Here is a 15,180-nt window from a genome sequence, read left to right as displayed (position 1 = left end):
CTAATGGAGATATATGACAAGAAAACGTGCACTGTAAAAAAGTTTGTGGCTTTCTTGTATTTTTGAAAGCAAATTATCTGAACTATTTTGTGTTTAAAGTAGGCTATGTACTTACAGTTTAATTAGTTTATCAGCTACTATATGGTGTTTTACATCACTGTTTGCTCCTAGCTTTCTGTGCTATGTTGCTAGATATGTAACTGGATCCTGTGACATAGAAAACAATGTGAACTGCTAGCGAGCTGCAGCTGCCTTGTACCTCCTGGCTCTCGTTAAATCTCATGATTTAGCGGTTGCCTTCCTGCACCCCTAACGGTACTTTGCTGGTTACATCTCCTCCATTTTTCAACAGCTCCCCAACGTTGTTGTCTGTCTCTACTTAATTATTATGGTCGCCATGACCGGATGTACCTTGCCCAGTCTGTGAACTCCTGGCAAGGTGCGTATGTGTCTGGGTGGTGCTACTGGGAGGAGAGCCAGGAGACTAGACTCTAGTGTTTTGACTGGCAAAGCTTTATACCTGTCAGACTCATTTTACTATCCAGTAGCCAGTTGGCACATAGGCCTACTGTATGTATGAAGTGTTGAAAATCAGACACACAGAGTAGGGAAGTCCTGTCTATATGTCTGTCTAAATTATGTTTTTGTGTTGTGTGTCTTCAGATTTAACCCCACTAACCGTCTGCTGCATTAATTCAGTATTCCATTCATTACTACTCCACACAAGGTTACCACTTTTAAGTAGAATGAGTGCAGCCTGCTGGAAATAATAATCTAAATACTTTATTCAGAATATAATTCAACATCTACAGTTTCTTATGCCATATAATTAGACAGTAGTTTGCATGTCCTGCATCAGTGCTGTTATAGACGGCAAGCATCGATGGCCCAGCAAAAATGGAGAAGTACCCTGTATATGAGTACATGCAGCTAATTATAGTTCTTATCAAAGGGTTTTAATACCATTAAACATGATTGCTAAAGCATCAAGCTCTGTTACATAACGCAGCAAATTATTATCACTGTTTAATTGACTGGACATGTCTGTCAATTATGGCTATCAGTGAAATTTGAGCATGGTCTGCTGACTGCATATCATCCTTATGTTAATCTAGCTGTCATGTCCTTTGCCATAAAGTATAATATGTGCTCTGTTCTAGGTATTAATCGTTTACTGGGCAATAGCACATATGAGGCTGCGTTTCCTCCGCATGAGGTGAGAAGTTTTATTGGGTGCCTGAAAAACTGCAGTGGTTTGGTTTCACAAATTGCACAGCAGCATTACCATTCCTCCTGCAATGTGACTTGCCATGCTTTCTGTTTCTTGTCAGGGGGGATACAAGAGCCCACATCCTATTAAGACCCACGGTGCCCAGAACCACCGGCACCTGCTGTATGAGAGATGGGCCCGCTGGGGCATCTGGTACAAATACCAGCCTCTGGACCTCATCAGGTAATCCACCTTTACTCCAGTGACACCACAGACACACCAGCACACGTTGGGTTTTTCATCATTTTTCCAGGGACCATTCATAGTCTTCTGCTGTTGGCCTGAGATGGAAAATGTATTGAAATCCTTTATATAATGTTCTGCATGCATTCAAAGGTTTGAAAAAGTGTAGAAGTGTTAGTTTAATTTTGTAGGTGGTCTACTATCTATTAGTTAATAGACCTAGTAGACCACCTACAAAATTAAACTAACACTCCATACTGTTGGGGAGTTTTCCCCAACAGGAGTTTCGAGTGGCCAGGTCTTACTCGAAAAAGAGATCTTGGATCTCAAGTAATTTTCCTGGTGAAATAAAGGTGAAATAAAAAATAAAAATAAAAAATAAAATAAAAAAAACTCTAACAATGCATCACATTTTATTTTTACAGCTTATAGAGAGCCGCAGGGATGGCATATTTTTGTAGTCGGAACACGGAAGTCCCGGACTTCATGGTTCTTCACTGTTTCTGCCTATGGGATTTTTGAATGGGTTTTTGGCGCGATGCATCAAATAAGGTCTCTGGGCAACGCAAGCTTGCCAACGCGAACCAGCGGGATAATCTTCTTCACACAGTAAAAAGCTTGTGCTAAACTAATCCAGAACTACACACAGTGTCGCATAGGCTTCCACGTCACGTCACCACTCAACCTGGAGTGTTGTTGATGTGTGCGCTTGTGCACTGATTACCCCGGGCTGAACCAGGTGAGGGAAAGAGAATTTCCGTGTTCGTCCTTTGAAGTGATGACGTTATTGACGTATAATATCCCCATCGACTCAACAGTGTAGTCTCATTTAGCCATTTGCTAGCTAGCCGCCCTTTTAACCGCACGTAAAAGCTTAAAACCCCATAAAAGTGGTCCTCATGTGTGAAGATTATCCTGCCAAACACTGGTTCATGTTTGAATAAGCTTGCGTTAACCACAGACCTTATTAGAAGCATCGCGCCAAAAACCCATTCAAAAATCCCATAGGCGAAAACAGTGAAGAGTGAAGTGTTAGCATCAATGTTTTCCGGACTCATTCCAGCGGCTCTCTATTGTATGTGTTGCATGTAAAACCTTATTCTACAAAGTACCGTAACTACTAACTACAGCCGTCAGATAAATGTAATGGAGTAAAAGTATAAAATCTCACAAAACAGAAATACTCAAGTAAACTGCCAGTACCTCAAAATAAGTACCGTAAATTCCGGACTATAAGCCGCGGCTTTTTTCCCGTTTTTTGGCCCCTGCGGCTTATATAACGGTGCGTGTTATCTATGGATTTTTTCAGAAAAAAAATTTCAAATACAAATAAAATCTCTCTTTTTTAGCACTCTTTCTACCTATAAATCCACTTCTGTTTTAATTTCCTCTGTTGCCCTCTTTTCACCACACCGCGGACACTGTGTGCACTGTCGAAATAAACAAAGGTGTTGTGTTATGTTGTTTTGTTGAAATGTTACGGTAATACGGTAAATGGGAGCTTCCTCAAACAGCCAACAATCCCCTCTGTGCGTGAACCCTTACATATGGTAATTACGGTAAGCAAAGTTCATCAGCCCGGAATCACAACAAGACGAGCAGTCTGTCTCTCACTTACCATGGGGAAGGTACGCAGAAATTCACACGACGCAGCATTCAAGCTGAAAGCAGTCGAACTCGCACTAAAAGAGGGAAATAGAGCAGCCGCGCGTACTCTGGGCATAAATGAATCGATGGTGAGACGTTGGAAAAAGCAGCAGGAGGAACTGTCTCAGTGTAAGAAAACAAAAAAGTCCTTCAGAGGCCACAAAAGCAGATGGCCGGAGCTTGAAGATTCCCTTGAGGACTGGGTGTTGACCCAGCGAGCAGACGGTCGAGGCGTTTCCACGGTGCAGATCCGACTGAAGGCAAAAACAGTAGCCACCGAGATGAAAATTGAACATTTCAGAGGTGGGCCATCTTGGTGCTTTCGTTTCATGAGACGAAAGGGACTGTCTGTCCGGGCGCGGACGACTGTGTGCCAACAACTCCCTCCCGACTACCAGGAGAAAATCGCAAACTTCGGCGAATACACACAAAGGAAGATCAAGGATTATTCCATCGAACCGGAGCAGATCATAAACATGGATGAAGTGCCCTTGACGTTCGACCTGCCACTCACTCGCACTGTGAACAAGAAAGGTGAATCGTCGATCACGTTAAGAACCACAGGTCACGAGAGAACCAACTTCACTTGTGTTCTAGGCTGCACAGCATCTGGAGCGAAGCTGCCGCCAATGGTGATTTTCAAGCGGATTACGATGCCGAAAGAGAAAATGCCCAGTGGTATCTGCGTCAGAGTCAACAAGAAAGGGTGGATGATGCAAAGTGTCATGAAGGAGTGGTTGTCTCAGTGCTACGTCCAGCGCCCTGGAGGATTCTTTCACCAAAAGAAAGCGTTGCTCGTCCTGGACAGCATGAGGGCTCATATCACCGATTCGGTCAAAGCAGCCATCAAGAAAACAAACAGCATTCCAGCTGTGATACCTGGGGGCACGACCAAGCATCTCCAGCCACTCGACATCAGTGTCAATCGCGCATTTAAAGTGGCGCTGCGCATCGAGTGGGAGACGTGGATGACGAGCGGGGACAAGTCATTCACAAAAACAGGGCGAATGAGGAAGGCAACTTTCGCACAAGTTTGCCAGTGGGTCCTGACAGCGTGGAGGAGTGTTAAGACATCCACGATCACCAACGGGTTCCGAAAGGCTGGACTGCTGCGTGACGAAGAGGAGGACGCCGCCACAGCTGAGGGCCTTCAGAGGCTGTTCGATTCGGACAGTGACGAAGAGGAGTTCGTTGGTTTTGAGAGCGACAACGAAGGAGAGAGAGGAGTGGTTGACGAAGCCACCCTGAACCTGTTCGTTTCCGACACTGAAGTTGAGGACTTTGCTGGTTTCAGTACGGAGGAAGAAGAGGAAGACGAGGAAGACGAGGATTAGTGACTTTACTTTGACTCTGTTTACAGCCGTTTGCTGCACCTTCATCTAAAAGATGAAGAGAAGGATTACGGTACCTGGTTTTGTTGGCAGCACCTTATCCTTTTGAGGATTGTTTTTTGTTTTCCAGTTATTTACTGCACCTTAACCTTTTGAGAATTGTTTTATTGTTTTTACAGCACTTTATCCTTTTGAGGATTGTTTTATTATTATTATTATTGTTTTATTTTTTATAGCTACGGTATTTATTTTGTTGAAATGTTAATAAATGGGAGCTTCTTATAGCCTATAGCCTACCCTACCGTAATGCTTGTTTTGTTGAAAATAAATGGGAGCTTCCCCAAACAGCGATCTCTTTCCCGACATTCCTCTCTGTGCAGAACCCTTTCATATGGTAATTAAACATCAAAACACCCGCGGCTTATAGTCCGGTGCGGCTTATAGAAGAAAAAAATAGTCAATTTTGGTGCTGCGGCTTATAGACCGGTGCGTCTTATAGTCCGGAATTTACGGTACTTATTATTATTATTATTAGTAGTAGTAGTAGTAGTAGTAAATAATAACAATTAAAAAAGTAACAACAAAAAGTATTTGAGTAAATGTACTTCATTACATTCCACCTCTGCTGATGAGCAGCCTCACCCTCAAACAGTTGGGAATTAAATGCCTTGCTCCAGGGCACCTTGGCAGTAGTGGTTTAGGGAGCGGAGGCAGGTATTTATTTCCCAACCAGGTTTTCAGCTGGTACTGGTTTTCAACCGGATGACCTATTAGTCACAAGCCCTCCTCCCTAACCTTCAATCTAACACCACCACACCGCCAGTTTCCACCCACAAATCATAAATGCCCTTCTCCTGGTACTATATAAAGTCCCCATCACCACAGCTTAAATCACACTTGTGCAGTCATCACTCACCTCGTGCCAGCATCCCGCATTCATCTAGCATCTCCAGAGCAAAAGCTTCACCCCACCACCTCCCCAGATCACCACCAATGTCATGACTCCTTTACAATCCACTTAGGGGGGATTTTCTATCTCATACAGCACTGACGCCCCCCTCTCTCATAGCAAGAGGAGCGTCACATCATGGAGTCATACGCCATACTCAAACTGTCTATTCTGATTCAATAAAGATTGTTAAAATGTCTTACAAGTCTCTCATGATTGAAATGAACATAGCAATGTTGGATAAATTCTAATTAGAAGTCAAGACACCCTCAGAGAACTGTTAACCCCTTCGTCTCCCCTCCTCTTCTCCCTCCAGGCGCTACTTTGGGGAGAAAATCGGTCTGTACTTCGCTTGGCTAGGCTGGTACACCGGCATGCTGATCCCTGCTGCACTGGTCGGCCTTTTCGTCTTCCTCTATGGTCTCTTCACCATGGACTCCAGCCAAGTCAGGTCAGCTCACACACCCTGCCTGCGCGTGATACAAAAATACTCTGCTGGGTTGATATTAACGTAGAGTATTCAAAATCATTTGGATGGTAATATAATATAATATAATATAATATAATATAATATAATATAATATAATATGACATGTCTTGGTTCCTTGCCTCATCAGTAAAGAGATTTGTGAAGCCAACACGACCATCATGTGTCCTATGTGTGAGGAAAACTGCAACCCGTGGACACTGAGTGACAGTTGTGTGTATGCAAAGGTCAGTAAACTCTTGATATTATCCCAGATCCACTCAGCGTTCAAATATATTGGGGATTGTCACAATTTCCTGCCATTCATTTGACAAAGATTTACTGAATGTAACTGTGACCACTCTTTATTGTACTGAAACGAAACCCAAGCCATGAATGTTTTATTTTTTATATTTTATAACACCACTGTTACGTAACACAGTACACTTTGTTTCAGAACATTCTCTTATGTCCCTTATGTTAGCAGTGAGATCTGACCATGTTTATTTGATCAAGAGCAGGCAGTATGGGGAATACTAGCAAGTAGCAGTGAGATCTGATATGCTTGATCACGAGCAGGCAGTAGTGGGCAAAATTACATTTAGACAGGGAGATATCATTTTTGAGAAAATACGGAGATGAGTTCACTCACAAAAGTGCGATTGGTAATCAGGATGCCAATACAGCAACACGTGGGTAAAGTACGAATTATTATTCGACGCTTGACAGGATCAAAATAATATTTTTATCCTTCTCAATTATTTCACTTGATTTGAAATGCACTAGCTTATCCCATCCTTGTTTTGGTTTTTCTGTTCACTCTAAGTCTATTTATGTTTATGTGAGGTCTGCACGGTGACCTTTTGTATTGTATTGTTGTTTTTTTGCTACGTAATACTTTTCTTTGTCATTTTTATTTCTCTATGCTTTTTTCTTTTCATCTTTTTTATGTAAAGCACTTTGAATTGCCTCTGTGTATGAATTGTGCTATACAAATAAGCTTGCCTTGCCTTATGTGCTTGTGTTTCTAGGTGACCCATCTGTTTGACAATGGGGGTACTGTGTTCTTTGCTATCTTCATGGCTATTTGGGGTAGGTTCAGCCTTTCACTTTTGTCTGTCCATTCTCCTAAATGGTGTGATTTTGCCTATGCTTGCTGTATTTAATCAACTGTCCGAAACAATTTAGTCGGGTGTGAAGGACGTCCTTGTTGATCATCTACTGTGTGTGTGTGTGTGTGTGTGTGTGTGTGTGTGTGTGTGTGTGTGTGTGTGTGTGTGTGTGTGTGTGTTTGTGTGCGTGCGTGCGTGCGTGCGTGCGTGCGTGCGTGCGTGTGTGTGTATGTGTGCCTGCCTGCCTGCCTGCCTGTGTGCGTGTGCGTGTGCGTGTGTTCGGCTTGATACAGATCCTACTGGAATTCAAATGTGTTTATCCAATTATCCAATATCCAAAGTGTGTCATGCTTCCACTCTCCGATGGACTCCTCCAAACACATGAAGCTTTTCACCTGAGCATTCAATACAGTCAACATTATGCAGTGCAAATACAGGAGATCTCCACTGACACTATAACACAATTGTCAGCTAATAATTCACAGTCAGGTTTCAGTGTGTGTCTGCATTAACTCTGCCAATTCTGTGGAGATGTAATTAGCAGGTATAATTAAACAGTTCTCCAGTTCAACTGTATCAGTCTGCTGCGTTGCAGCAATGCCCCGTGATATCTTTGTAATATAAGACTATTGGAGCACGCTGTGCAGTGTCTGGCCTAGATCCATCTCTCTGCCAGCCTGGTAAATAATCACCTGAGCCCAGAGGGAAGTGTTGGCACATTGGGTTCTGCGTTTTGGCTAAATGAGGTCCAGTCAGCCTCAGTGACTTGGGTCTGGGGGGGCACACTGAACCCAGAATGAAGACTTTGGGCAGTGTGGAGCAAAGTAGCAGTACTGCACTGCTGACTGCACTCCAGGCTGGTGTGTGCGAAAACAGAGTGGAAAAATGGTTTGGCCCATGGGACTGAATGTAGGCATCTGAACAGGCTGCCTCTCTCTCTCGCTCTCTTTCAATGAAAGTGGGTCACGCTATATTAAACTTCATCATCTTTCATCAGCAGTCAAAGTTGTGCTAACTGAGGATTCACACTCCGGTGCTTTATAAAGCCATAATTCATTTGTGTCCCAAATTCATCTTTCTTGCACACATCATTCTGTTTCCCCTTAAATGTAAGACTTGTGATAAGCAGGTTAAGACTTCTGAGGTTAGGTTCACATTTAGGACATCGTCCAATATGTTAAGGAATTAGTGGTCATCTAGGCAAATTCCTTAACATACTGTATCTGGTAAACAATTATAACAGTGGGTCCAGTGTTTGCCCTTGTTTGCTGCTCTGGGGGGGAGATGGGCTGGGGGCGGGGCTGCAAAACGATCCAATTAAAACGCAGAGATGGTCAGCAGAACTAATGGTCGTGTGTCTGTCAGGCTATGTAGGTTGCTACCTTCAGTTCACGTTTCTGTCTCGTCTGTCTCGTCTGTCTCTTCTGCCCTTCATGGACCGCAGAGAGCAGAGAAATTAGCATGACAGCTAAATGCAGCAGAGACCCTAACACTGAGCTGAACTGAAACGGGTGCACATAATTCAGGCAAATAACATAAATAAACATATTTTGATTCTTTCGGGGGGCAGGGGGGGGTGGGCCGTGACACTGGATTCCAATTTTGACGCTTGTGTGCCATGTAGCCATTATGAAAATCTAGTTCAGGTGTTATAACGGCGTAATAAGGAGAGTATACGAACATCGTCTCTGGTGTTGCAGAAACCTTCAGCCAAAACAAAATATTAAACACAATATCTCCCAATCAGCTCGACCGTAACTCTACCCAACTGAAAGTGGCTTTGGCCTGAAACACTGCACAAGCAAAGCTTGTTGAGCCACTTTGCTGTAACTTAATAGCACAAAACTAAGCCATCTGTAACCCGATGGCGGTCATCAGCATTCATACGGGGCCGTGTAGCCAAATACGCTAGTTTGGCTCAGGATATCTGACCGGGCATGGTGTTTGATTCATTATTCTCTCCTCAAGCAATCACCTTGCGACATTCATATAAAAAATATCAATCATGTCAATCAATAATGCAATTGATTTCTGTCCTTTTTCCATATCCCGCTTTGCAGCCACAGTATTCCTGGAGTTCTGGAAGAGGAGGAGGGCAGAACTGACTTATGACTGGGATCTCATTGATTGGGAGGAGGAGGAGGTATCAGCAGCATCCTTCCACAGATTAGATCTATTTATTACCTTGTGTTTTTTTTATCCTATCCACGTCTTATTATTTTGACACTGCAAAGAAAAGAAATACACGTTTACTGTAAAGAAAGAAAAAATACGTGTTTACTGACGTGTCAGTCAGACAGGGGTGTGTGGCAATAGTTCATGCCGGAATTTTCTGCTTTGATGAATCAGGAGGAGCTGCGGCCTCAGTTTGAAGCCAAGTACTCCAGGGTGGAGAGAACCAACCCCATCTCTGGCAAGCCGGAGCCCTTCCAGCCCTTCACAGACAAGCTGAGCAGGCTCATGGTGTCTGTGTCCGGAATCTTCTTCATGGTAAAACCCTTTGATCTCTGCTTAATCTGCCTCTAAGGATTCCAGCTCAGAGTAGAGATCACAGCTTTTGTACCTTTGAAATGCAATATGCACCAGCAGCGGCTTAACTTCGCCCCCTGCTGGACATTGTTTTCTAATGTAAAACGCTGTCTTGAGAGGAGATCACAGTAGTGGATTTGTCCTTATTCTGACCATGTTTATCGTCTGCTTTTGAATGAGAAACTTTTTAGATTTGTATTTTTTTATTTGCATTATTCATAGTCGGTAGGCTCTTCTTTTCATGCTGCTCAGTTAATCATGATGAGCTAATTACCCCAAATGAAACAGTTACACTCTCAAACTGACAGCCTAAACCAAAATATCTTAGTAGCTGGATGACCGAAGTGAATCTTCGTAGACAAGTGGAGTATTTGTTAGAGGCAGGTTTGTTAAACTCATACATTATCCTCTCTTCTCCACTTCCCTCTTTACCGCTCTATCTTCTTTGCACAGATATCCCTTGTGTTGACAGCAGTGTTTGCTGTGGTGGTTTTCCGTCTCATCGCGATGGAGAAGTTTGCCTCGTTCGACTGGGAGTTTGTGCAGAAGAACTGGCAGTTTGCCACCTCTGGCACTGGTGTCTGCATCAACTTTATAATCATCATGTCTCTCAATGTGGTGGGTGTCTGCTGGACAAGCTTCATCTGGCACACTCGTATATCCCATCCAGCAAATGTTGCATGAAACATTTTTCATTTCATTTTCAAACATCCACCCCCGCCCCCCCCCCCCCCCTCGCATAGATTCTTGTTTGACTATCTGTCATGTTGTTATCATTAGAATCACCATATCTTTTTTCCTATGACATATGAGTGATATCATTTGCCTTGTCAGGTATATGAAAAGGTGGCCTATCTGCTGACCAATTTAGGTGAGCATTGTCCACATGCTGCATTTATTTACACGTTAATTCGTTGTGGATGTTTGGCACTAAGCATTTATTCTCCCTCCCCCTCCCCCTCCCCCACCCCACAACCCTCCTCCTCCTCCCCCTCCCCCACCCCCACAACCCTCCTCCTCCTCCCCCTCCCCCACCCCACAACCCTCCTCCTCCTCCCCCTCCCCCACCCCCACAACCCTCCTCCTCCTCCCCCTCCCCCACCCCACAACCCTCCTCCTCCTCCCCCTCCCCCACCCCACAACCCTCATCCTCCTCCCCCTCCCCCACCCCACAACCCTCCTCCTCCTCCCCCTCCCACCCCACAACCCTCCTCCTCCTCCCCCCCCCCACAACCCTCCTCCTCCTCCCCCTCCCCCTCCCCACAACCCTCATCCTCCTCCCCCACCCCACAACCCTCCTCCTCCTCCCCCTCCCCCACCCCACAACCTTCCTCCTCCTCCCCCTCCCCCACCCCACAACCCTCCTCCTCCTCCTCCTCCCCCACCCCACAACCCTCCTCCTCCTCCCCCTCCCCCACCCCACAACCCTCCTCCTCCTCCCCCTCCCCCACCCCACAACCCTCCTCCTCCCCCTCCCCCACCCCACAACCCTCCTCCTCCTCCTCCCCCCCCCCCCCCCCACAACCCTCCTCCTCCCCCCAGAACATCCACGGACGGAGTCAGAGTGGGAGAACAGCTTTGCTCTCAAGATGTTCCTGTTCCAGTTTGTCAATTTGAACAGTTCCACGTTCTACATTGCTTTCTTTCTTGGAAGGTAGGCTGGATGCTATAAACGCTGCACTTCCTGTTTGCAGTGAATTGAATGAGGGATTTTGCAGATACATTTTGTTTCATCCTCCTCATTGTTTCATGACATCTGCCAAGGCTCTCTCTCCTGGCTCACTGTGTACTTATTTTTAGACCTCACATTTCCAGGATTTACACAACTAACTTCCTTACCACGGCGTCTGTGTAGTGAGGGGAAAAACACTCGCCTACCACCGCGGAGACCCGGGTTCAATTCCCGGCAGCGGTGCTTCCAACTTGGCCAAATGTTCCTACAGACACAATTGGCCATGTCTGTCTGGAGGGGGGGGGGGAACTGGGGGGTATAACATGATCCTCCCACGTGTTATGTCCTGCGGGTGAAACCCCTCGCTGTCAGGTGAAAAGAAGCGACTGGCGACTGCAGATGTATCAGATGAAGCATGGTGCTAGTCTACGGCTCTCCCCAGATCGGCAGATGGGGGTGGAGCAACGACCGGGACAGCAGTAGGAATGGCCAAGTACAATTGGGGAGAAAAAAAAACTTTATAAAATATATATATAATACTTCCTTAACCGTGCTGTGGTTTATCTGACATAATTAACTCATTTTAAGTGCCAAATAGGAGTATATGCCCACACATCTAAACTAAAGAGGGCAGGTGCTGAGCCCAAAGTGAGCAAATCATGAAATAAACCTAGAAACAGCTTTGATGAAGAGCAGTGGTGCTGGAAACATCACCTTGGTGCAAAAAAGAAGTGGACATTGGAGCCGTGCCGTCTGCGAAGCTGTTTATCTGTTTCCTCCTTCTGAGTGTCCACTTGTTTCCTGCTCAGTTTATTACTTTTTCTATAATCTAATGTTGTCAATCTTAACTGCAGGTTTGCTGGCAGGCCTGGAAAATACAATAAACTCTTTAATCGATGGAGACTGGAGGAGGTGAGTGCAAATAAGCGGATGATTATTTCAACAATGGTGGAGCTGTTTATTGCCTTCTATAGGGCCTATGGGACAAATTTAAAATATGAATCATTCATCTGTAAATGACACCACAATGTGAGCCAATAATCTCCTGCATAATGTGATTTTCAATCATATTAATCAAACACAGAAGGGGATGAAATGTGTCCCTGGATTTGCTCATGACATTCAGTTGAGCATGAAATATGGATGTTACAGTTTTTTATTATTTGTTATTTTTCCTCTCAGTGTCACCCGAGTGGCTGCTTGATTGATCTGTGCCTGCAAATGGCCGTCATCATGTTCTTCAAACAAATCTGGAACAACTTCATGGAGCTCGGTTATCCGTGAGTTATGATTATCATCCGTATTGATTTAGCCCTCTCAGAATTAGAGAAACCGTATTTAATGGCACATGCTGTAAAGTCAGGTGAGTGACATTTTACAAACCTTGGGTCATTTCTCTATAGCTTTGTGTGGTACAGGTACACTTTCACTCATTACCGTACGAAAAGGCATTTCTTGTGCAGAAACACATCAAACCCTCTCCAGCGGGGCTTAGCTACTGTTCCTGCAGTGTGAGCACTGCATCGTCACAAATAATTGCTTGGAGTTGACGGTTCGCTATTTGCCACATTTTCAGTTTGCTGCAGAATTGGTGGTCTCGCAGGAAGATAAAAAAAGGAGGCAGCATAGGGCAAAGTGTGGAGAATAAGGCCCAGCTTCCACAGTGGGACAGAGACTGGAATCTGCAGCCAATGAACGCCCATGGACTGGTGGACGAATACCTTGAAATGGGTAAATAAATATTCTCCTCCTTTGAAGTGTTACATTTGACCTTGCTTGAGGATAAGGGATCAATGCAAATGTGGCTGAAGGTTGGTTCCTTTCTCTCCAGTCCTCCAGTTTGGCTTCACCACCATCTTTGTAGCAGCGTTCCCGCTGGCTCCGCTCCTGGCGCTGCTCAACAACATCATTGAAATTCGTCTTGACGCCTACAAGTTTGTGACTCAGTGGAGGAGACCCATGCCGGCCCGGGCCACTGACATAGGTGAGCTTTGAGCTCTGACTGCCCTCAGATCACCACAGTGTCTTTCACTCATTTTTGGATCGGAGCCACTTTTCCATCAGTACATCGTTGTGGGAACCAGACATTTTCCATTCCATGTGATATGTGATATGTTCCCACAGCCCATATTTCTGCCCATATTTCTTCCCACCAACCCACCTTCCCATGGACACTAACCCTAACCCTAACCCTAACCCTAACCCTTCCCATGGACACTCCAACTACTATATAATCCATATAACAACCCACCTTCCCATGGACACTAACCCTAACCCTTCCCATGGACACTCCAACTACTATATAATCCATATAACAACCCACCTTCCCATGGACACTCCAACTACTATATAATCCATATAACAACCCACCTTCCCATGGACACTCCAACTACCAACCCACCTTCCCATGGACACTCCAACTACCAACCCACCTTCCCATGGACACTCCAACTACCAACCCACCTTCCCATGGACACTCCAACTACCAACCCACCTTCCCATGGACACTCCAACTACTATATAATCCATATACGGTAATATGTGACCAACCCACCTTCCCATGGACACTCCAACTACTATATAATCCATATAATATGTCTTCCCATGGACACTCCAACTACTATATAATCCATATAATATGTCTTCCCATGGACACTCCAACTACTATATAATCCATATAATATGTCTTCCCATGGACACTCCAACTACTATATAATCCATATAATATGTCTTCCCATGGACACTCCAACTACTATATAATCCATATAATATGTCTTCCCATGGACACTCCAACTACTATATAATCCATATAATATGTCTTCCCATGGACACTCCAACTACTATATAATCCATATAATATGTCTTCCCATGGACACTCCAACTACTATATAATCCATATAATATGTCTTCCCATGGACACTCCAACTACTATATAATCCATATCATATGTCTTCCCATGGACACTCCAACTACTATATAATCCATATAATATGTCTTCCCATGGACACTCCAACTACTATATAATCCATATCATATGTGACCAACCCACCTTCCCATGGACACTCCAACTACTATATCATCCATATAATATGTCTTCCCATGGACACTCCAACTACTATATAATCCATATCATATGTGACCCAACTTCCCATGGACACTCCAACTACTATATAACCCATATAATATGTACTCCACACTCCAACTACTATATAATCCATAGAATATGTGACCAACCCACCTTCCCATGGACACTCCAACTACTATACTATATATACTATATAATCTATATATATATATATATATATATACTATATATATACTATATAATCCATATAATATGTGACCAAATGCTTTTTGTGGTACATCACCCTCTAATTAAAGGGGGGGGGGAACTAAAACACTTGTAATTTGCTAGCAGGACATTTAGGTTTTGTTGTTAGTCCCGCAGAATCGAAGATCGCCATTTTGCACCAGCGTCCAACAACCATAAAGGGAGAACAGCACGCTGAGATGTAATAGAACCAAATGCAATGCAGCCATACAGCATTGAGTTTTGAGAAATGGCCACAGCCACATTCATAGACACACACCCAAACGTTCACAAACTAGCCAGCTAGCTGTATCTATGAAAACACAAACCCATGCTCCGTCTCTGAGCACTTTATTACCAACACCTGTACACCTGCTTATTCATCCAATTATCCATTCAGCCAATCATGTAGCAGCACTGCAATGCATAAGATCATGCAGATCCAGGTCAGCAGCTTCAATTCATGTTCACATCAAACATCAGACGGGTTGGAGCACACAGAAACATGTTCACATCAAACATCAGACGGGTTGGAGCACAGACACAGAAAGGCTACATTAACTTCATGTTCACATCAAACATCAGACGGGTTGGAGCACAGACACAGAAAGGCTACATTAACTTCATGTTCACATCAAACATCAGACAGTTGGAGCACAGACACAGAAAGGCTACGTTAACTCAGATAAGCTCTTTACAACTGTGGTGAGC

The 15,180-nt window shown here is 44.3% G+C and overlaps 1 protein-coding gene across 2 annotated transcripts in view; it reads left to right on the top strand.

Moving 5' to 3' along the window:
- The window catches only part of ano3 (anoctamin 3), a gene marked incomplete at both ends in the record, with an annotated part of 52,415 nt that overhangs the window by 35,937 nt on the left and 1,298 nt on the right, over positions 1-15,180 (top strand). For both annotated transcript variants that reach the window (XM_083654578.1, XM_083654579.1), the window contains 14 exons: positions 1,161-1,216; positions 1,332-1,453; positions 5,697-5,831; positions 5,998-6,094; positions 6,878-6,938; positions 9,019-9,101; positions 9,308-9,448; positions 9,941-10,105; positions 10,322-10,358; positions 11,030-11,141; positions 12,014-12,071; positions 12,342-12,439; positions 12,736-12,890; positions 12,991-13,143. In XM_083654578.1, coding sequence (XP_083510704.1) covers positions 1,161-1,216; positions 1,332-1,453; positions 5,697-5,831; positions 5,998-6,094; positions 6,878-6,938; positions 9,019-9,101; positions 9,308-9,448; positions 9,941-10,105; positions 10,322-10,358; positions 11,030-11,141; positions 12,014-12,071; positions 12,342-12,439; positions 12,736-12,890; positions 12,991-13,143 — 1,473 coding nt within the window. The remainder of the gene's footprint in view (positions 1-1,160; positions 1,217-1,331; positions 1,454-5,696; positions 5,832-5,997; positions 6,095-6,877; positions 6,939-9,018; positions 9,102-9,307; positions 9,449-9,940; positions 10,106-10,321; positions 10,359-11,029; positions 11,142-12,013; positions 12,072-12,341; positions 12,440-12,735; positions 12,891-12,990; positions 13,144-15,180) is intronic.

This window comes from Poromitra crassiceps (assembly GCF_964638095.1).
Source record: "Poromitra crassiceps genome assembly, chromosome: 18".
Taxonomy (NCBI): domain Eukaryota; kingdom Metazoa; phylum Chordata; class Actinopteri; order Beryciformes; family Melamphaidae; genus Poromitra; species Poromitra crassiceps.
This window is presented reverse-complemented; position numbering and strand designations above follow the sequence as displayed.